The following is a 22,386-nucleotide window of genomic DNA, read 5'->3' as shown; positions in this document are numbered from 1 at the left end:
TTTGTCTGCATGTATGTAACGCATTCACGGCCAAACGCGTTTATAGAATTCTATGAGATTTGGCAGAAATATTCCTTTTTTAACTGCGCGTCGATGTTTACACAAGGTTTTCTAAAATTTTTCATTTTAAGGATAATATGAAAGGAAAAAGAATTTCCTCCATACTCCGATATCACTTTAAACATCATCTACTCTGAAGATAGGATTAATCAGACTATGGAATTAACTAGTAGTTCTGTGAACAGTAGACCTCGCGTTCAGTAAGCTACATTAACCTGTTGTTATGTTTCTCAAAAAATAATAAATAATCTATAAATTTAAAATGTCTATATAGAAAAAATCTTAAATAAACATAGAGCTTCCTGTCCTATCGTACCGTGACGTGTTGTCCCGGAATGTGAGTGTAAGCGCTGTTATCAGGTCTGGCTGCAACTGTCTACAACGTTGATGGAAAGATACATTTTCAAGATGTTTGATGTTTTTGAACGGGTAGTATTATAGTCCACTAGTCAATTATTTATGATGAATAATTCTAAAGTCTGATTTTTACGGTAATATTGGCATTCAAAGGAGACTCCTTTTCCTTTTGTATTATCCTTAAAATGCAAAATTTCAAAAAAACCGTACAGTTTGTATACGTCGACGCGAAATTGCAAAAGGAACATACCTGTCAAATTTCATGAAAATCTATTGCTGCGTTTAGCAGCTGTAAATGCGGAACATAAATATAAACAAAAATATAAACATGAAGAGAAATGCAAAACCGTCGACTTGAATCTTAAGATGCGTACAGATATACGCGCCGCGAACATGAGCAATTCAATTTTAACCAGCTGACTATATCTGTATTTTTACAAAAACGGTAAGATACAGATATAAAAAGGTTGGCATCAGCTGATTAAAAATGAATTGCCCAGGTTCGCGGTGCGTAAATCTGTACACACCTTTAGACTTCATTTCGCTCGGTTAATCATAATCAATCAGCTGTCAATAAGTGGATTATTCATTGCATGCATGTCTGGAGAAGCCGGTAAACAGGTGACACCAGATACTTTGTGGATGAGAAAACTGCGTGAGGTCTACTGCTCAGAGAACTACTAGTATCAATGGTTGTAACCATAGAGAAACAATAGCATAAGTAGATATCCCATGGTATAGGGCGTTTTTGTCGCAACTCTTACTGTTATCTCAAGCGATAGTTCATGTAATTCTTTCCCGTGAAGCTGTGTGACACTGGTAGTCTCTCATATTGTGCCGTTTATACACTCCACCCCCACAAAACAGTGAAATTCGACAATAATCAACAGTAATCGGCTTGAAATAACAGTAAAAGCTGCGACATAAACGCCCTATACCATGGGATATCTACTTACGCTATTGTTTCTCTATGTTGTAACCTAGTTGGTGATTTTCAAAGGTTGAAACCTGAGTGTTGAACCGACCTGGTCTGAAGAGCACGATGGCTTTCAAGCAAGCGAACTCGGCCGGATCGACGCCAACGGAGCGGTAACGCAGTAGCGTGTCGTTGAGCTCCCTGACATCGGCTGCCAGCTGACTGGCCTTGCAGTTGCCGCCGTTGGGGGTCGACGCCAGGTGCTCGGACACGCTGAACAGGGGCGACGAGTCCAGCGGCAAACACCACTGAATCGCGTTCAACAGGAATAGTTGCGACCAGCACTCTTCTAACAGGATCACCTGAAAAAATATTTCATTCATTTGTTTATCAATTTATCCATTCAATCATTCATTTATTTATTTATTCACAATTTCACAATGGAAACAAGTGACGGCTGGTGTAAATGTAGTTTGGAGGTTGCAGATATCTGTCCCAACTATCAAAGTAAAAAAGAAAGCAATAAATTTGGATTATTAAATTGCCATTACATGGAACTTGAATTATATACAGTATTAATCAATTATAATTAAATCATATCAATTTTTCCTCAACCCAATTCCAAGTCACTTTAAAGGTGCGTACAGATATACGCGCCGCGCACATGAGCAATTCACTTTTAATCAGCTGACTATATCTGTATTTTAAAAGAAACGGTAAGATACATTATATGAAAAGCTTGAAAGGTGCGTACAGATTCACGCGCCGCGAACATGAGCAATTCACTTTTAATCAGCTGATGTCAAGCTTTTTATATCTGTATCTTACCGTTTCTGTAAAAATACAGATATAGTCAGCTGATAAAAAGTGAATAATTGCTCATGTTCGCGGCGCGTATATCTTTGCACCTTAAGAGATAACAAGGAAATGAATAAGTTACAAGATTCAAGCAATACAATAGAAATAGAAAACACAAATCTGTTTTACATCTATCAGTCTCTATTATAGCTTGGAAAGACAATAGGCTAGTACAAATATTTTTGTACTATGTGATGTTGCAAAATATGCTATGCGTTCCTTCTTCGGACCGCGAAAATTCAAAATGTTGAACTATCTGCTCTGGCTTTCTGCTATATGAATTTTGTCGAAATTGAAAAAAAAATAAAATAATTGAGAACATGATCAACTTTTGGAATAGTAGACTATAATTTTATAAATCTAACTATTTTTACTAATTTATACTAATTTTATTAAAACCGAACTATTAATTTTTTACTCTCCATTTTACAACAATCGAAACAAACAGGTGAGAACCCAAATAGTCACATAAAATTGAAAAAAATCATGTTTTTGGACTCAGAGGACCTTGAAACGTATAGAAGACTTGAAAATTAGGGTACCTTAATTTATTTGGAAAGCAATACTCTCCTTACCTATGGTAAAAGGGCAAGGAAAGTAAAAATTATGAATAGTTGATATATTATAGGCCTACATACTGAAGATTGGACACACATTTATAAAATGACAGTAACATATTAACCTACTTTTTGAACTAGTATATGAATCGTAATATGAATCATTTAAAACCGAAATACAGTAGGCCTATTTGTTTATATCTATTCACAATAATTTTACAATGGAAACAACAGGTAAAATCCCAAATAGCCACAATTTGAAAAATACATGAATAGTGTCGATATATACTGAAAATTGGATACAGATTTATCAAGTAGAGTAATCCGTGATCTAGTGGATAGAGTACTTGCGTAACAAGCTAGAGATCCCGGGTTCAAACCCGCTCATCACCGACAAGTTTTTGACCAGGTAACTCCCATGTTATTGGATGGGCACGTTAAAGTGTCGGTCCCGGTTGATGTATGACTGTCGTAAGGTCCATTGATGGCTTCAATGATATATTATGGCAAGGTGGGACCTTCCTGCAAGGGACTCCCCACCAACAAAAGACATGCTATTCTTTTCATCAAGTGAAAGTAACAAAACCTACTTTTTGAACTACTTAAGCTGGGTTTACACCAAAACTAATTAATCCTTACCTTACTTAATCCTTACCGTCTAGATTCTATTAGATTTAACGGAACTTGACAAACACATATATGTTCATCATAAGTATGATAAGCTATGTTCAATCTAATAGAATCTATAAGGATTGAGTTATTAACATTTTCTTAATAACTTTGGTGTAAACGCAGCTTTAGTACCGTATTATACGAATTAAAAATATTGCGGGAGGAACAGTTCTGGGCTCTCCCTGTTGGTCCTCCCCCAATCATTTTAATGAAGTGTGCATAATTGAATCAATGAATGGATAAAATGCAGTATAAGGGATCATTATTAGCAATTGATTAATATTAGCAGTTAATAACTATTTCAGAGTCCTCTATATTATAGCGAGGTGGGACTTTTTGGTGGTAAAAAACTTTTTGGTGGTAGATTGTAAGCAGCTTGGAATGGTCCGGAGTATAAAAGTGAACTCGTATGGCTTTTGATAGTGGTTAGTCCATTGCGGGAGGTCTACCTCGCCTGAATATCATTTGAGACATGAATGGGTTTTCGACTGTCATACTTCAGCCGGTACCGACAATTTAACGTGCCCATCCGATAACACGGGAGTGACCTGGTTAAAAGCTGCTACGCAAGCACTTTATCCACTCACTATCTCCTTGAACAAAGCCATAGTGCATGACAGATGGTTGATGATAACGTCAACGCAGGTAGGGCTCCTACACCATTAAAAACACTAGCTGATATAGATCAGCTGAAGTCAACAAATTTTTATTGGTGTAGGAGCTCTACCTGTGCTGACGTCACCAGAATGCACTATGGCTTTGTTTACGGAGGTAGGGCAATACCTACTATTACTTAGAAGTAATAGTAGGTATTGGGTAGGGGCATAGCCTACACCACAGATCACTCCCAGAGTATGATTGGGGTATACAAATGGTGGAGTATTTTCTTACCGACAGTTCGTATCTCAATAGAAGACATTAGAAGATACGAATGCACATTAAAATATACATTAGAAAATACAAATATCTGACCTGGTCGCGAAAAGGTAGCGATGCAAAAGATGGCAGATTTTTGGCCCACTTGACGGCCATGAAGAGTAGGCGGGCCGAGGTCTCGTAGATGGTCTCGTGTACGGGCGGATACAACACGTGGTGCTCCGAGGGCAGAGTGGCCGGAGGCGGCAGACCTCCACCCCCACCCCCTGTTACGCTGCAAGGCGTCGGAGGCGGGGGTGGCTCCTCGTTTGTCACATCGATGCTGTCTTCTGTTGACAGACAATGCATTTGTCACACTTTAATAGAAAAACAATACTTGTTCTGTAATATTTTAGAATATAAATGTGCTAAAATATACTGTTTGTATTGGTAAGGCGGGGGCGACTCTTCCTTCGTTACATTGATGCTGTTAACAAATTACATTATTAAATTATTGTCTGTTAACAGACAATACATGTGTCACACTCTAATACAAACACACTTATTACTTGCTCTCAAAAATATAAAACAATGCAAGAGTCATGATTAAATTTTCCTTGTTACACTTAAGGCTGGGCATACACCGGTTAGTCAAGACAAGACTAGTCACATTTAGTCACAATACTTCTCATAGTTGCTTATGGAGTCATGTCTAATTGCAATGACTAATCAGTATGAGTTGCGTCACAATGTGAAGTATTGTGACTAAACGTGACTAGTCTTGTCTTGGCTAACCGGTGTACGCCCGGTGTAACACTCTCATTACCGTACTTGCTCTATAAATTATAAAACCATGCTACAGTGGGTGTGTCATTATTCAATCTTTCTTGCCAATTGGGTGTGGATGAAACCTAGTATGAAACCTAGCCTTGTCAATTTCACCATTACCACAATGTGCAAATTATTTTCAATCAATAGTTACAGACAAAATGTTCCTTCATCAACTATATGATAGACTGATTTATTGAATTGCATTGAATGTTCTTCTTTGTCTCATGCTGAAAAGGCCTACTATGTTAACTTTTTTTATATCACAAAATGTTTGATGGTTATTGAAACAAAATTTGGCTAAAGTGCACGTCCAGTTCCAACATACCTGTCATCGAATTTTTGGTTGGGATCGATTTAGTATGTTATTTTGAGCACAAAATCACAAAAATTAAACGGCGCTCACTAAGTTACTGTTTTTTAAATAAACTAAGTTCAAAGTAGCACAATTTTACATGCATTTAACCTATGAGTAGCAGCCATTTTGATTATTGAAATCATCAAATTATGATATTCCTAATCTGAGTTTTCCTAACCCAAAGCTTTTCCTAACCTAAGCTTTCCTAACATAAAGCTTTTCCTAACCTAAAGCTTTTCCTAACCTACAGCTTTTCCCAACCTTAGCTACTTATGGTTGCTACTTATAGGTTAAATGCATGTAAAGTTCTGCTACTTTGAACTTAGTTTATTTTAAAAACAATAGTGAGCGCCGTTTAATTTTTGTGATTTTGTGCTCAAAATAACATACTAAATCGATTCCAACCAAAAATTTGATAATAGGTATGTTGGCACTGGACGTGCACTTACACCCAAAATTTTACTATTACTATTGATAATTATTCTGTTGAAATAACTAAATTAATTTGTTTCAAAGAAACATTTTTAAAAATGTGGTGGTTCCAGCAAAGTCTTGGGAAACCACATCAATAAGTAATAACAATTATTATTTGAATAATAAATTATTACTAAACGAAAATCCTAATTAATAATCATAAAATATTATTTGAACATATAAAAATAATTACTAGTATTCTTTACTTTCTTTTATGACACGACCAGTTTCGAGGTTTCGGTTGGGATTCATCACATTATCAAATATCCAAACTCATTATTCCTTTCATTTACATAATGACAACATCAAAGAAATATGATTCGGAGAGAATCAACAGGATAAACACAAAACTGTTTCTCTTCCTAGTTCTGATAATAATTTTAGTTCATTGTCCTTCTCAGGGCAACCCAAATAGTCACTTTATTCGAAAAGCACATTATTGGAATAACACAGAATAGCAATTATTATTGAGGGCATGACAAGAGTTGAGGGCTGACTGAAGTTCATTCTGCTTAAGAGGAGGCTTCTCAGTTGCTCCAGAACATACTTGAGTCTATAAGTATTTAATTATAATTATCCTTGGCCTATCAATAAAATAGTCTGAATTAGTCTAATAAAGAAAGCCTATTTGAAATTTCTCACTAATTTTAAATATCGTATTCACAACTCACCATCATCCGGTTCTTCTTTGTTGTTATTGTTGTTGTTGCTTTCTGGTGGCGAAGGGGGTGTGGAGAGGGGAGGTGGAATGGCCGTCTGATAGCGGACTGGGGGGAGACCCAGAGCAACCGACACTGGAGGACTGCAAACACAATCAATTAACAATTATAACAATAATTATTAGAAATAATAAACAATAATTATTTAAAAAATTAATAATTAACAATCTGCCAAAATTCAATTTAGTAGGTACCTTTTCGATGGATAACTCGATTTTGAGAGCATATGATTCAGAGCCGGTTTCCGAGCTCGGGATTTAGGTAAGTTCTAGACATTAAACAGCTGGAGTCAGAAAATTGGCTTTCGAAAACGGGGCGTAGTCGTAAGCCTATTCATAGTCAAAGTCACGTTTAAATTAAAATATCGGAGCACCAACCTTCACTCGTTATTTTCATTTATTGATAAACAGAACACAATTCTCTAAAATGATCGTGCTTATATTTTAGAGCTGGCTATACGTCAGCTTATGAATTTCGGGGATGCGATATTTTGATTTTCCACAGAATCACTCGCTCACATTTTACTATCCACAGACGACAAAAGTCTCAGCTGTTTCAGCCAAGGATGAATTATCCTTATAATGTCATTCAGCGAGTTTTCTCAAGGATGAGACTTAGTGCAATCAAATTTTTATATCATAAAACCTACTATGTTCCAAATTTTGTGAAAATCGTTAGAGCCGTTTTCGAGATCCGTTGAACATAAATAACCAAATATAAAAATAACCAGATATAAAAATATAAACAGATATACAGAAATTGCTCTCTTAATGCTTTTAATGCTTTAAATCCTTTTAATGTCATTCAGCGAGTTTTCCCAAGGATGACACCTAGTGCGATCGAATTTTTATATCATAAACCTACTATGTTTCAAATTTCGTGAAAATCGTTAGAGCCGTTTTCGAGATCCGTTGAACATAAATAACCAGATATAAATAATATAAATAACCAGATATAAAATACAGAAATTGCTCGCTTCCAATAAACTAGAAAATTCAACACAAAATAGAATAAAGAGAAAATAGTGTGAAGTTTCGAATTATTTAGAAATGTTTTTTTCCTACAGATACCCTGAAAAGTGACCATTTGTGCACTGATTGCAGGCTGCAAAGAATCACTTTTCCGCACTAGTGCGCAAAGTGAGTACTTTGCGTACTCCAGATTTGCAGCATGACAACGCAAAATAGTTAGTAGGTTATATGGAGCACCAGTGCTCAAAATCCAAATGAAGTTGGTAACAGTGACTGGGCTGCTATAGTGAGCAACGAAGCACAACGCGCTAATTATGCACCGAAGCACAACGCGCTAATTATTAAGTATATATTATAATGGAGGACAACGACAGCACAGTGCCACCACAGCACACACAACACAGCTGCCCCCCGCCATTCAAACACACATACATTATTCAGGCAATTTTACCCATAATTACCCACTTTTCATATTCAATGGTAACTGTAGGAAAAATTTAATGTGAAATACGTGCGCAAAGTTCGTTTGCTGCACTCAAGAAACCATTCCGCCCTCGCCTACGGCTCGGGCGTAAACGTTTCTTTCGATGCAGCAAACTGTCACTTTGCGCACTAGTTGCACAAATAACTAATTTCTTCAAAGAAAAACGTTTCCAATTATAGAAATGAAAAAATAAAGATTTATTTTTCTGCAACTATTTACTGCGACTACGCCCAGTTTTGGAAAGCCAATTTTCTGACTTCAGTTGTTTAAAGTCTAGAACTCAATTGAATGAAAAAGACTAAGAAATTGTCTAAAACCCACAGATTTATTGATACTCAGAAAGACCGGTTTCGGTTATTACACCATTGTCAATCTCTGAGCTGAGCTCTTAGTCTTTTTCATTCAATATGAATAAATTACCACAATATCAACTTCTCAACTACACAAAAAGTCTAGAGCTCAACTAAATCCCGAGCTCGGAAACCAGCCCTTAGTGCAAGTAGGGGCTGGGGTGTAGGTGAGGAAATACATTCTTTTAAGTGATCCTTAGACGGTCAATATCAATGTACAATATAGTACCTACTTATGAAATCAAAACACAGTGTTTATTACGTGTTTACTATAGTTGTGTGTCATGATTGTTAAATACTGTATTTAGGCCTACTGAATGTCTAGGGACCGCTTTGAATGAAGGTGGAGAATGACGTGTAGTAGTTTATTTGCAGATGGGAGTAGAACTATGGATAATGGATGATATTAGTATAAATCTCAATTCGTATTCTAGTATTAGTCGCATTACTATGAATATAAAGTCGAAAAGTAATTATTATAAACATTTTTAGGCTATGGAACTTGATGAATTGGATTATTACACTAAACAAACCACTTCTCTATCTGATAATAATTATTATTACAATAAAATCGATCAATGATTTTTGGTTTGATTCGTAAATTCTTTTTATCACTGAGAATACCAATTGCGTTAAATACTAATATAAAGGTGTGTACAGATATACGCGCCGCGAACATGAGCAATTCACTTTTAATCAGCTGACTATATCTGTATTTTTACAGAAACGGTAAGATACATATATAAAAAGCTTGGCATCAGCTGATTAGAAGTGAATTGCTCATGTTCGCGGCGCGTATATCTGTACGCACCTTAATAAAACACAAACCACAAACAGTATCTTACTATAGTGAGGTCCACGTTACGATAATCGCAGTGATTGATTAGCAATGGTATTGCTATCCTTGTCTATCATTCAATCAAGCGGATAGAGCTATCTCTTTCTCACTTTGCTCTGCTGCCAGATCGTCTTTCAACAATTTAGAATTGATAATTAAAAAATATTTCATCCTAGTTATGTAAATTCATTAAGAAATTATAGAAAAATATAATTATTGCTTAATAAAATATAATTGATTATTTTAACGAGAATGAACAGTTAATATTACATTAATAAACCTGTATCAAGCTACCGTCTATAGAATGCATTGACAAGACAGAGGTTCAGCAACGTTGTTCTATTAAGGTGAAATGAAAAGATGCTGTCAATTCCACAAAGTTTTTATTTGAGTACGAACTAGTTTCGATTAGTGGTAAACTCTACCACTGATGATGATGCCAAGTGCATCTATGCAAAACAGGTAGAATCTACCACTAATCGGAACTAGTTTGGACTCAAATAAAAACTTTGTGGAATTGACAACATCTTTCTATTTCACTTTAATATGGAGAAATTCCACAACATCTCTGTGAAAAGTGTTAACATTGTTCTATCTTTCTCCACTGCCATTATTATAACGTGCACCTCACTATAAACACCACAATAAAGATATAATAAATTATATAATGGTGTGTAAGATATGCAAACTCCATTCGAAATAGAATAATGATATGATAGTGGAGTATATTGATGTATACAATAAAATTTCAAAGTTTCAGAAAATATGTGGCTCTATACATAGAAACCTCTAAAATAAATCAAGACAAGAAACCAGAATAAAGTTCTATAATACCATTTCAGTTCCGACTCTCCTATATGGAAGTGAGAATTGGATTCACACACGTAGAATGAACAGTCGAATTCAAGCTGCAGAAATGAGGTTTTTGAGGAGTGTATTTGGCTGCACTAGAGTTGATAGAATCAGAAATACTGATATAAGACAGGTTTTATTGGTTGCTCCTCTACATGAAAGAATTATTCAAAATAGACGCAACTGGTGCAGTCATTTGGATAGAATGCCACCTGGAAGAATTCCCGTTGTAGTCCAAAACTATAGACCTACTGGAAAAAGAGATGTAGGGAGGCCAAGAAAGAGATGGGTACCGGAACAGGTTCATTAATAAACCTAATCCCTGAAGTGAAGATGATGATGATGATGATATGATAGTGTGTAACATAGTATTCAAAATAGAATGATGAGAACAATAATATGTAGGAGGAATAAAGGCGAACTACCTCCTTGCTTTGCCTCGCTCAAGGTGTAGAGCTCTTTTATAGGGCGGCCTTCGCTGTGAAAGGGTTGCATCATGAAGTTTGAATAGGTGGCGGGGCAGGTGACGTGTTGGAAGGGTCTCTTGACGCGCGGCAGGGCAAGTCAAGGGCGAGAAACGAGGGACTAAGGGCCTTGCGGAAGGGCAGAGTCTATTTGGAAGTCGAATCACATCGTGCACTCATGAACTGTCAGTCGCTACTTGGGCTTCACCCGTCGGCGACTGTTGCTGAATACTAAACACCGCCTTTCTGGTCCCTGTACACTTTGAGCTCAGCAATCCGCTTTGAGAGGCAAGCAGGTCTTGGTTTGCAGCACAACTGCTCTTTGCGAGACGCGCGCCACTCAATTCAATTTATTAATGCATTTTGTGCGTTTTACCTATGCATAACGCACACACCGACGTCCAGGTATATGGGTAGATTCTCCAGGAATTGAGTAGAGCTTTAGTTTTTAATAGCACATTTCGCACCCCGGTGAAAAATGTGTGCTTGCCGGTACGAGATCGCAGTTTTTAAATTCGTGATGAAGTTGAGCATTTGAAGTGAGGTGAAGTCTCAACTTCATCAACTTGAGATGAAGTAAAAACGAGATGAAGTCGATCGTTTGAAGTAAGGTGCATTCTCAATTACATCAACTTGACATGAAGTCAAAACGATATGAAGTCGAGCGTTTAATTTCGAGATGAAGTTGAGCATTTGAAGTGAGGTGAAGTCTCCATTACATCAACTTGACATGAAGTCAGAACGAGATGAAGTCGAGCGTTTGAAGTAAGGTGAAGTCTCCATTAAATCAACTTGAGATGAAGTCAAAACGAGATAGATGAAGTCGAGCGTTTGAAGTAAGGTGAAGTCTCCATTAAATCAACTTGAGATGAAGTCAAAACGAGATGAAGTCGAGCGTTTGAAGTAAGGTGAAGTCGCCATTAAATCAACTTGAGATGAAGTCAAAACGAGATGAAATCGAGCGTTTGAAGTAAGGTAAAGTCTCAATTACCTACATCAACTTGAGATGAAGTCAAAACGAGATGAAGTCGAGCGTTTGAAGTAAGGTGCAGTCTCCATTAAATAAACTTGACATGAAGTCAAAAAGAGATGAAGTCGAGCGTTTGAAGTAAGGCTAAGTCTCCATTAAATCAACTTGACATGAAGTCAAAACGAGATGAAGTCGAGCGTTTGAAGTAGGGGTAAGTCTCAACCACATCAACTCGAGATGAAGACGAGCACAAAAAAACATTTTTGCCCGAGTTGCGAACGCTATTTTTCGCCAAAACAACTGAAAATTTGACGTACTGAACACTTGATTAACTGAATAGGTAGGTACTTGACGCTTGACGTTTTGAAATTTTCTCGCATTAAAAACTTCGACGAAATGAGAACTTGACAAACTGAGAACGTGATATACTAAGACCTTGACAAAATGAGAACTTGATTGGATAAAAACTTGATGGAATGAGAGCTTGATAAACTAGAAAGCAGACACAGTTCCAACGGGGGAACCGAGAACATTTTGCGCTCTTTTTATGTGTTCCATTTATGTCACAGAGTAATGAACAACTTCACAAAGTAATGAGTACTTCTTTATCATGCACATTGATTGAAGAGGATTTTTCGGGTATTGAGAGTATTAAGTTTTTGAAAGTATATACTATATCTTGAAATTGCGTTATGCTTCTTTGAAGGAATTTAATATGTTTGAAAATATAAAAAATATATGCAAAATATATGCTATATATGCTGAATATATACAATTTTTTGATAATTAATCAATTATCTTAATATCAATTTTTTAATTTGACACCTCCCCTCCACCCCGAAGAATTTCAAGGATATAGTTCCCTAAAGTGCGAGATAAATTAATTTTATCATGAAGAGGAGAAACTCATTTCTCCCTCCACAGTTTGTAGCGTAGACACAGACGGACATCCTGCGCTCAATTGGATGCGCCGTGTCATTCTGCTTCATGTTCTTGTGATGAACACATCTCCGTACCATACACAAACCAATATACCTGCTGACCAGTTCACTTCTTGGAACATTTACATAGTCTTTGGAACATATAGATGGAAGGGAGTGTTGCCGCGTCGCGTTACAAAGCTCTCTCACTCAGACACAAAAGAAGGAGAATGCTGCTAGGTAGTGGGAGTGATTAGTGGAGGATAGAGCATCGGACCTCTCCGTCTTCGAGAGAGAGCCGTGTTAAAGTAATTCATCTCGCACTTTAGATACTTGAAAGCCATGAAGATGGAGCTGGTCTCCTCAAGCAAGCACCTTCCCAATGGGGATACCGAATACACCAATAACAAGTTTCTCATACAATAACTGATATCATGATAAAACACTCCCTTATCATATTGAATGATATATCCTGAAAACAGGATTTATAAAAATAGTCAACATACTACTAAACTAAATGCGGTTAAACTTACTCATTCCGCTTGTCCCATGTACACCTTATTATTATGACACCAGCAAGACTGGTAGACTTTGATGTTATTATTTTTAGGATTTGAAAAAGGCAGCCTTTATTTAGAAGCAGAACAGAGGTCTCTCAGACGAGTGGCTGTGTAATCGTGTGATGGCAGGCATCACTCTGATGGCATAAAAGGATGAAAGAGCAGAACGCCTGGTTGCCGATCGCCAGTGATCTTCCATGTGAGAGCATCCTGCCTGCTCTTTTCACAGAATGTTGATTCTACAAAGTGCGGCTCACCCCATGCATCTTTGCTTCTTGGTTCTTTGTGACTCGTCAGAGTCCAGAAAAGAGTCGGTGTAGTTCATTCGCCATCAGTCATTCTTCTATCAATTTATAGGCAAATGTTTCAACAACTAGGTACCTAGTCTATTGCCTATAATCTTGATACATCACTGAATAGGACTACTAAATCTAATCTAATAGTTTGCTCCATTTCACACTACTCATTATCAACTATTTATTACTATCTACAAAGTGATCAACTATTTACTATCTACAAAGCGATAAATTATTCTACCTTTCATGAGAGAATTGGACGTGAGTTCATTCAAAAAAACTATTGTTTTGTATGGAATAATTAATTGAAAATATACTTTTACAAAACTTATTGGAGTTACACTTATACAGTAAATTAATCACATTATTGTGCATATTTGCGAAATACATTACTATAATTTTACAATGAAGGGCGGGATAGAAACATTATCATACGAGTCAAAAATCCGTCCTTTTTAACAAATTTCTCTTCCAATTAACTCTCAAAATTCATCTCTGCCCGATAATGAAAATTTTGTTTATCCACTCCGTTTGATTTAAAAATGGCTTGAGCTCTGGAGGGAGAATATTTTTCTAGAAATCTTTGGCCTCTTTAAACTTACCTTACTAATTTCAAAACTATTTATTCTTATTTATTTATTTATTTATAGTATGGCAGATACACAACACAATCATATAAAGCTGATGAGTCTCAAATGTCTACATAAACACTATATATTTTTTTCAATTTCTTCAAGGTGTTGTGTAGTTTTTGGTCAGGAGAACATAAGTTTATCTGACCGCCGTTATAGGCTATGCTAGTCCATTTAGCGTTACCCAATGTGCACCATTTTTTTTTACCCAACATTTTTTTTTTATTCATTCTTAATTTAATGCAGGTGAAAGGAGAACAACGCCTGGTCCACAATTTGAGACCAAATTGAATTATCTATCATCAAGTGCTTCCGAAGTGGATGACATTGAGAATAGAACAGAAAAAAAATCACTTTTGATGATAGTTTTCCCGAAAACTCCTGTTGGTGGTAGTATTATCTACTCTTACTCAAATGGGTATCTAGCGCGAAAAAACAAACATTTTGCACATTAACAGGCCATTTAAGATCATCGTTCATAAAAACAGTTCGACTTATGATACATCATTTCAAAGATCTCAAAACGAGCTATAACTTTTATACATAACATTTTCTAGAAAAACGGAAGCATAAAATTTTATAAGTATAACATTATGAGGTGAAATTTTCCTGATTCTCTGACTTTGTATAAGAATAACTTTTTGAACAATGGATACACGATAGAATGTTATATGACATTAATATTGTAGATCTTTTCTTCCTGGAATGGATTAGATCAAAGTCAGATCGATATCTTGATTTGGAGCCGAGATATTTGTACTTCTTTTACGAAACCATTGCTGTTTCGAACCTCCGTGGGGGGGGGGAGCCAAGCGGTGTAACGATGGGGGCTCTTCAGTTCCAGGCTATGTACCATGTATACTAGCACCCTGCAGAAATTCAGCTTCCCCCTAATTTGCTGCGCAGAGTCCTTTCTGTTTTTACTTTCCTTGCCCTATTACCACAGGTAAGGAAAGTATTGCTTTCCGAAAAAAATTAAGGTACCCAAATTTCTAAATTTCTATACGTTTTAAGGTCCCCTGAGTCCAAAAAAGTAGGTTTCGGTATTGGTCTGTATGTGTGTGTGGTGTGTGTGTGTGTTGTGTGTGTGTGTGTTGTTTTGTGTGTGTGTGTGTGTGTGTGTGTGTGTGTGTGGTGTGTGTGTGGTGTGTGTGTGTGTGTGTGTGTGTGTGTGTATGAGTGTATGTGCGTCTGTGTACACGATATCTCATCTCCCAATAAACGGAATGACTTGAAATTTGGAACTTAAGGTCCTTGCACTATAAGGATCCAACACGAAAAATTCCGATCAAATGCGATTCAAGATGGCGGCTAAAATGGCGAAAATGTTATCAAAAACAGGGTTTTTCGCGATTTTCTCGAAAATGGCTCCAACGATTTTGATCAAATTTATACCTAAAATAGTCATTGATAAGCTATATCAACTGCCACAAGTCCCATATCTGTAAAAATTTCAGGAGCTCCGCCCCATCTATGCAAAGTTTGATTTTAGATTCCCAATTATCAGGCTTCAGATACAATTTAAACAAAGAAATTCAAGTGGAAAAGATTCAGCATAAAAATCTCTACAATTAATATTCAGTAACATTTATACCTAAAATTGAAAATAAGCTTGAGATTCGAGAAAATGTGATTATTCAATTGCAAACTGTTGCAACTGTTGATTTATCATCAAATCATTCACTATTAAGAGATAGCAGACCTCATGTGTCTTCAACGTTATAGTCCTGTCACCAGCTGGCTCAGATCTTAGACTTGAGATGCGTGAACACTGGCGTCAGGTATCAATTTCCAAAACGGCAAGGAAAGTTGTGTGAGTGCGCCACACCAGATTTTTTTTCTGTATTGACTGGACTAAAATTCGCTGTGAGATAATGTGTGTAATTTATGTATATCTGAGTAATTCATCTATGTCTATTTATCTAATATGAGTAAGTGTGAGTGAACATAAGTATTTGAAATATGAATTATGTGAATAAGTGAAAAGTGAAAAATTTATTGACTCACCCGAAAACTCCGACAGCGACTGCAGCCTCGCGTAGTGCTCGTTCGTGGTCCATGTCGACGAGCGACTCGGGTCGAATGGTGGCCGTATTGCGAGGTTGCCGCTCGTTCTGCACCGCTGCATTGCCGCCACCACCACAGACACCAGCGACACCAGCACACACCATCACATTAGCACAAACTAGGTTAGCAAATCTCCTCTCACCGCACCCGCACCCCAGTCCCAGTATTACTGGAATGGCAAGTCAACTACCTTCCAGCCAACACACACTACTAGGGTGGAACCTCGGTAACCTGGACTAACTGTGACCGAGTTAATAATTGTGCTAACAAAACTATCCAACTATTATCTGAATTATCAGGAGAATCATGGGGAAGACATACAAAAACAAATAATCAACATATTTACTAAGAGACAAACTAGTACTCTCCACAGTAACTATATTACCCACAGTATGGCCATTGACTGTCACGCTTCTGATTGGTTAGCTAGGTTACATGGTACAAATCCGCCATTAAGATTCCAAACAAGCTTTTAAGTCCTATCTTATAGCATTAGACATTTGGAACTTATCACTTATTTCACCGATTGGAAACATATTATGAACTTGAGATGAGTTTGATATAATTATCATTTTCGAAGAGAAATTGATTATACTTTAATATAGACAAAAAAGATAACTTAAAAAACACTAATAAAGCTTGAAACATCAATTTTTCTTCCCTCGGACTCCTCGCGGACCACTTCTAGAGCTTTCGCGGACAACTTATTGGGAACCAGTGATCTATAAATATGTAGAAAGATAAATTTCAATTTTGTGTATTTCCTCATCCCATTATTTATTGGATCGAACTTCAAATAATCCAATTTCAAAATATTTTTTGTGGCTCAATTGAATATAACATTTTATGAAATATTTAACCATGATTAAGTGCTGATTAAAGACGTCTTGACTTCTCTGATTGATTCTCTTCAGTACTGAGAACCCTACCCAAAACATGTTGGTGCAATAGTTATTGATATGATTTTCGAGTTGCATTACCACGAGCAGTGGTTAAGATTAGAAATATCACTAAATATAAACAATAATGGTTATGTGTATTATTTTTCAATTTCTTACATGTTTAATAAATTTATCAAGTAGTACCATGGCTAGAATAATTGGCTCTTCCAGAGTTTATATTCAATGTTGTGCTTTACAATATTTTCGTCAGACTTATTGGCTGAATAAAACAAACTATTTAAATGTTATGGAATCTAACTTATTGTGATGAGAATTCCATCACGCTTCTAGAAATAGATATGAGAACTTTATTATTTGTCAATGGAACAAAATTTATTACAATATCATGACGCATTTCAAAAGTTTTATGGTATTTTTTGGGAAATTCAGCTTTCAGGTTACGTTACCTACCTTTCAGTTTTACTCGCTATTATCTACGATTTATTATTTCAAGTTCCAAAAATATATTGGGGATATAGAAAAAACACGAAAGAAATTATTTCGAAGTTAATAATCACAAAAATATACTTTAATAAATAAAAGCAAGTGATTTTACTTATAATCCCATATAAGCTCCATTGTAAAATTCAAATATTTGGAATCTTCATGGCGGCGGCGGCGGGAAAAAATTCCAATGGCCATTCTGTGGGTAATAAAGTTACTGTAGTACTCTCTATTTAGAACTCAAAGTACTGACTTTAACCTACATAAAAGGATAAAAATTATAATCTTTACAATTATTCATAGAAAACTGTACTATAGTGAGGTTCACGCTATAATGGCATCATATGATTAACAATGGTGTTGTCATCCTTGTCTATCATTCGACATAGCAGATAGCGCTATCCTTTCCCATCTTCGGAACGATGCCAGATCGGTATTTATCAATGTCAAAATATGATTAATAAACATGATATTTTTGTGAAAAATAAAAATCGTTCAAATTTAGTGACCTTATGCTCTTTGATGCGAGGAACACGAATCTGGAATCAGATTTGCAAAATTCGTCAACGTTCATTTGATATGGGCTTTTGAAAATTTTATGTTTGAAGCTGCATAACTCACTCTCTATAGTATCTGGGGGTGCCAAATTTGGCTCCGAAATTTCTCAGGTTACGCTCTATCTATGGTACAAATATCAGGCAAATCTGAGATACTTTTTGTTTTTCAAAACGCACGATGAAATCTTTTTGAGTAAAACAAAAAGAAATTCAGATTCGACTGAAATTTGCACCATAGATAGAGCTTGACCTGAGAAATGTCGGAGTACCCCTAGGTACTATACAGAGTGAATTATGCAGCTGCAAACATTAAATTTGCAAATTTTCAAGAGGCCTTATCTCCTGTTTATTATGGAAATTTATTACTGAATCATTGAAAAATATACATTCTTGACAAATGTATATATAATTGTTTATTTTTAACAAGAATGAACTTCTAATATTACATCAGATATTCTGGAATCAATTATTTTCCATAGAAGGCAGTGACAAGGCAGAAAACCGGGAACGCTGCTCTCTTATATTTCTTCACTGCAATTATAACGTGGACCTCACAATAGAAGGATATGGGCGGTCAAAACCACAGTCAATTATTGTTAGAAAATGATCTAAATATATCCAAATTTATCCGGGTTAACCGGTTTTTTTCGAGTTAGCAGGTTCCAGGTTAACGAGGTTCTACTGTACACTTGTTTCAAGTTTTTATTCAATATACACCAATTATTGTAATAGTTTGAATCAATTTAGTGAGAAACTATCAATGAAAACTTTTCAATTACTGGTCAAGAAATATTTTTTGCCCCAAAGTTACTAGTAGAGTAGTAAGTCAACTACCTCCCTAGGTCAAATCAACATGCAAACACATGACAACTCTAATTAGAGAAATAAAGTTAGTCAGGAATAAATTGTTGAGAATAGCCGAACAGAATAGTTATAGATTGGTTATTCTATGATGCAATCTGGAACTTATTTCAGTTATAAATGCGTATTTTAAGTAATGCGAATGAGGTTGAGTCAATTGAACAAATCAATATTAGGGTACCACATTTCGAATAATGTAAGAAGGTCTCTGTATCATGCATATCACCTTTGAAGTCTACAATACTAGTCTCGTACCACTCGTTCCCATGAAACTTTGAAAGCTTCGTCTTGTGTTCCAGCGAACGTAAGAGAACTTATTTTCAGCTTTTTATTTTTTTGTTTAATGTTTTTTTTTCAAATTAAAACCAGTAAATTACAGTGTGGCATTATTTGTTAATAACAAATGCTATTCTCTGATAGGCTGCAATTGTTCTATCAGACACAGTGTTTGGTTTATATACAATGATTGATAAAAAAACTTAAATACATTGTACCTAATGCCACTAATTTATCCTGATGTTTCAATGTAAGACTGGAGATGACACTACAAGTTACGAAACATGTTTGGGTCTCTATAAAAATAAATAAGTGATTTTGAACGGGTACGCGCCACCGTGGTCCTCCGACACACCCAGAACCTTACAGGAGTGGACAGCGACCATCTCTTCCATCGACACCATACGCCAGCGACAGGGAAAGACTGTTTTGAAAGAGTCTCGAATTGGCGTGTGCGTTAGGCGCCAAAGCCAGATACTTTTACATTCGTACAGAAACGACAAAGTCAGACACATCGAATCTCTGACACTTCCAAAAAAAGACGGTTAAGTTATACTTCTTGGACAGACTGTACTACGCAGAGCTGTCTTGTATTCAAACAATAATCATTGTTTTTATGAATCCCCACGTGTAGGCAAGACCATTGACAATATATTTCTGAAACTTATCACTCTCTCTTCGCAGTAATATCAGGCGATGACTTATCTTGTAACTGTATAATTCGTTATAATTATATCATTCCTATTTTGTGCAATTGTCTCTCTTTTCTGCAGTTATTTGGAGCTTAAATAATAATAGAACTATCAGTAAATTTCTTGACACAAAACAAAAATAACTTCACTCAATAGTTCAATTGTCAAGATTAGTGAGTACACTGAAACCTCTCGATAACTCTATGATTCGTATTTTTCTCAAGAAGTGTTTTTATTCACTCTCAAGAAGTGTTTTTATTCACTCTCAAGAAGTGTTTTTATTCACTCTCAAGAAGTGTTTTTATTCACTCTCAAGAAGTGTTTTTATTACTTCTATCAGTCTAAGGGTCGCTTTCTCCTTGGTTGATCCAACTTTTAAACCTATTTAATCAATGAATGGTTTTGCATTCATTATAATTTGTTTGAATTTTGTGAACTGATAGTTTAAACTCGAATATGAATTAAACTTTTTCAGAGGAAGCTACCCTATGAGTAGGTTCAACCAATTCATCAGCTGCAATCAATAAATTCATCATTCAAATAATGAATTCATCAACTGAACTGCCCCTTCATAGATTACAACAATGCGAATGGAAGATTCGCAAAAGACAAACAGTCATTCTACCGACAATACACCATAATTTTTTTTGTTTGAATTGAAATCAATACAGATTTATTGGTAAACAAAACAAAAACGTGCCTATTGTTTATTGGCAATAATTGTTTGCCATGTAATAACGAAGGGAGGCAAAGTCAACGGTCGATCAATTTGTGAGTGTGATGTTGGCAGCTCTGATGATGATTGTGACAGACATCACAGTGCATCGAGGCGCGAGCGATTCGTAATCAACGGAAGGGGAGCGCTGCAACAATGGGAAGAGCATCGGCAAAAACGCCGAGCGACGTCGTTTACGTAAATGCAGGTGCGGTTTTGATGCGGCGAAGTTACCGCGTACCACGACTGACCCGAGCAGAGTCGCTTCTGCCGTTGACAGGCTCCCGCTGTTCAAACGATGATAACAATTATCAGAAACCCACGTGCAATCGTTTCTGTGTGTCTTGTCGTCTGCTGCCAAACTCGCTCCGCCCGCCCAACCTAGTTCAGCCCACCTATATACGACGTCGCTGTCAAAACAGACCAACGAAACAAGTCGATGTCGGAACCATTACATGTTCGACCAACATTCATTACGAGCAAATGCACCGCTACGCTCTATTACGACCACTCAATTTCCTCCTCATGTACTCTCCGCCATATTGTTCAAACCACCTACAGCCTCCCTGACAGGTAGACCACGGTTGCCTTGTCATTACGCCTTCATGCATGGTGGGTGTTTCGGACAAAAATCTGCTGGTAGCATCTTCAATTTCAATTCACTTCTTCTATTCGATATATTTTTCATAATATTTATTCTCCATTATTTGAACTACAGTTGTGCTTGCTATTACGCTTCTTTGTATTTATGCATGATGAGTGTTTCGGACAAATCTCTGCTGGCGTTAGCATCTCCAATAGCAATGAACTTCTTCTATTCGATATACTGTCTATAATACAGGGTGATCAAAAAGTCCCTCCGCAGTGAAAATATATACAAAAAACACTCAATCATATAGCTTGTGTAATCTAGAGCTTGTGCTGTTATCTTGTGTAACAGAGAGTCAAGTGTGAGAGAGGGTCGACTGCGCCCTAACTTCGCTCTCTAGGAAAAATAAAGGCAGTCATTCAATTCAATTGAATTTCATTTTCATTTCATAATCTCTTTATTCATAAATTTGTACAGTGTATACAATGAATAGTGTCAAAAATATATATCTTTGATTAGATAATTTTAAAATGAAATACAAAACAAATAAAACATCTACAGAATACAACAATACAATCCAACTCATAGGAGCTGATCTCATTCATTCAGATATTCTTCGATATTATAAAGAGCTCTTCTAGTTAAATATCATTCAATCACTTGTCAAACGGGTTTCTAAACAGAACACAATAGGCTGTGCCATCAGGCAGCTAATGCGGAGAGACTTTTTGATCACCCGGTATTTATTTTCCATTATTTTTGGCTATGAACATGTAGGCCTACGTCCTGTATATTAGGTTCTTGGGAATCTTCATGAATGATTCTCCAAACCTATGAATAGATAATGTTTGTGGGGATCGTATACCGTACAGTCAGTTCTCCCTGTATTACAGTTCTTTAAAATTTCCATGCACTATTTCCAAACCCTTAAATAGATAATGCCTGTAAATATGTGCATTATTGCATAATCATGACGATTAACAGACGTTTTTGAGATGCTCTCAATTACAGAATCACAATAAAATTTTATAATTGTCTCAATAATACAGAATTCTTCTTCTTCTTCTTCTGGTGCCTATCCGTTACCGAATGTTGGCAATCATTCTGGCAAATATAACTTTGTTGACAGCCGCTCTAAAAAGTTCCGGGGTGGACACTGCAAACCATGTTCTCAAGTTCTTTAACCAGGAAATTCGTCTCCTACCAACACCTCTCCTGCCAAGAACTTACCCTGTAGTACACATTTTAACAAC

General features: G+C 36.3%; 1 protein-coding gene across 3 annotated transcripts in view; it reads right to left on the bottom strand.

Annotated features, from left to right (window-relative positions):
* LOC111057966 (photoreceptor-specific nuclear receptor-like) overlaps positions 1–22,386 on the bottom strand; it is a 54,528-nt gene that overhangs the window by 4,817 nt on the left and 27,325 nt on the right. For all 3 annotated transcript variants that reach the window (XM_039422057.1, XM_039422058.1, XM_039422059.1), the window contains 4 exons: positions 15,999–16,113; positions 6,607–6,737; positions 4,393–4,625; positions 1,443–1,695 (listed from right to left, as the gene is read on the bottom strand). In XM_039422057.1, the coding sequence (XP_039277991.1) occupies positions 1,443–1,695; positions 4,393–4,625; positions 6,607–6,737; positions 15,999–16,113 (732 nt within the window). The remainder of the gene's footprint in view (positions 1–1,442; positions 1,696–4,392; positions 4,626–6,606; positions 6,738–15,998; positions 16,114–22,386) is intronic.

The sequence above is a fragment of the Nilaparvata lugens genome, chromosome 2, assembly GCF_014356525.2.
Source record: "Nilaparvata lugens isolate BPH chromosome 2, ASM1435652v1, whole genome shotgun sequence".
NCBI classification, from domain to species: Eukaryota; Metazoa; Arthropoda; class Insecta; order Hemiptera; family Delphacidae; genus Nilaparvata; species Nilaparvata lugens.
This window is presented reverse-complemented; position numbering and strand designations above follow the sequence as displayed.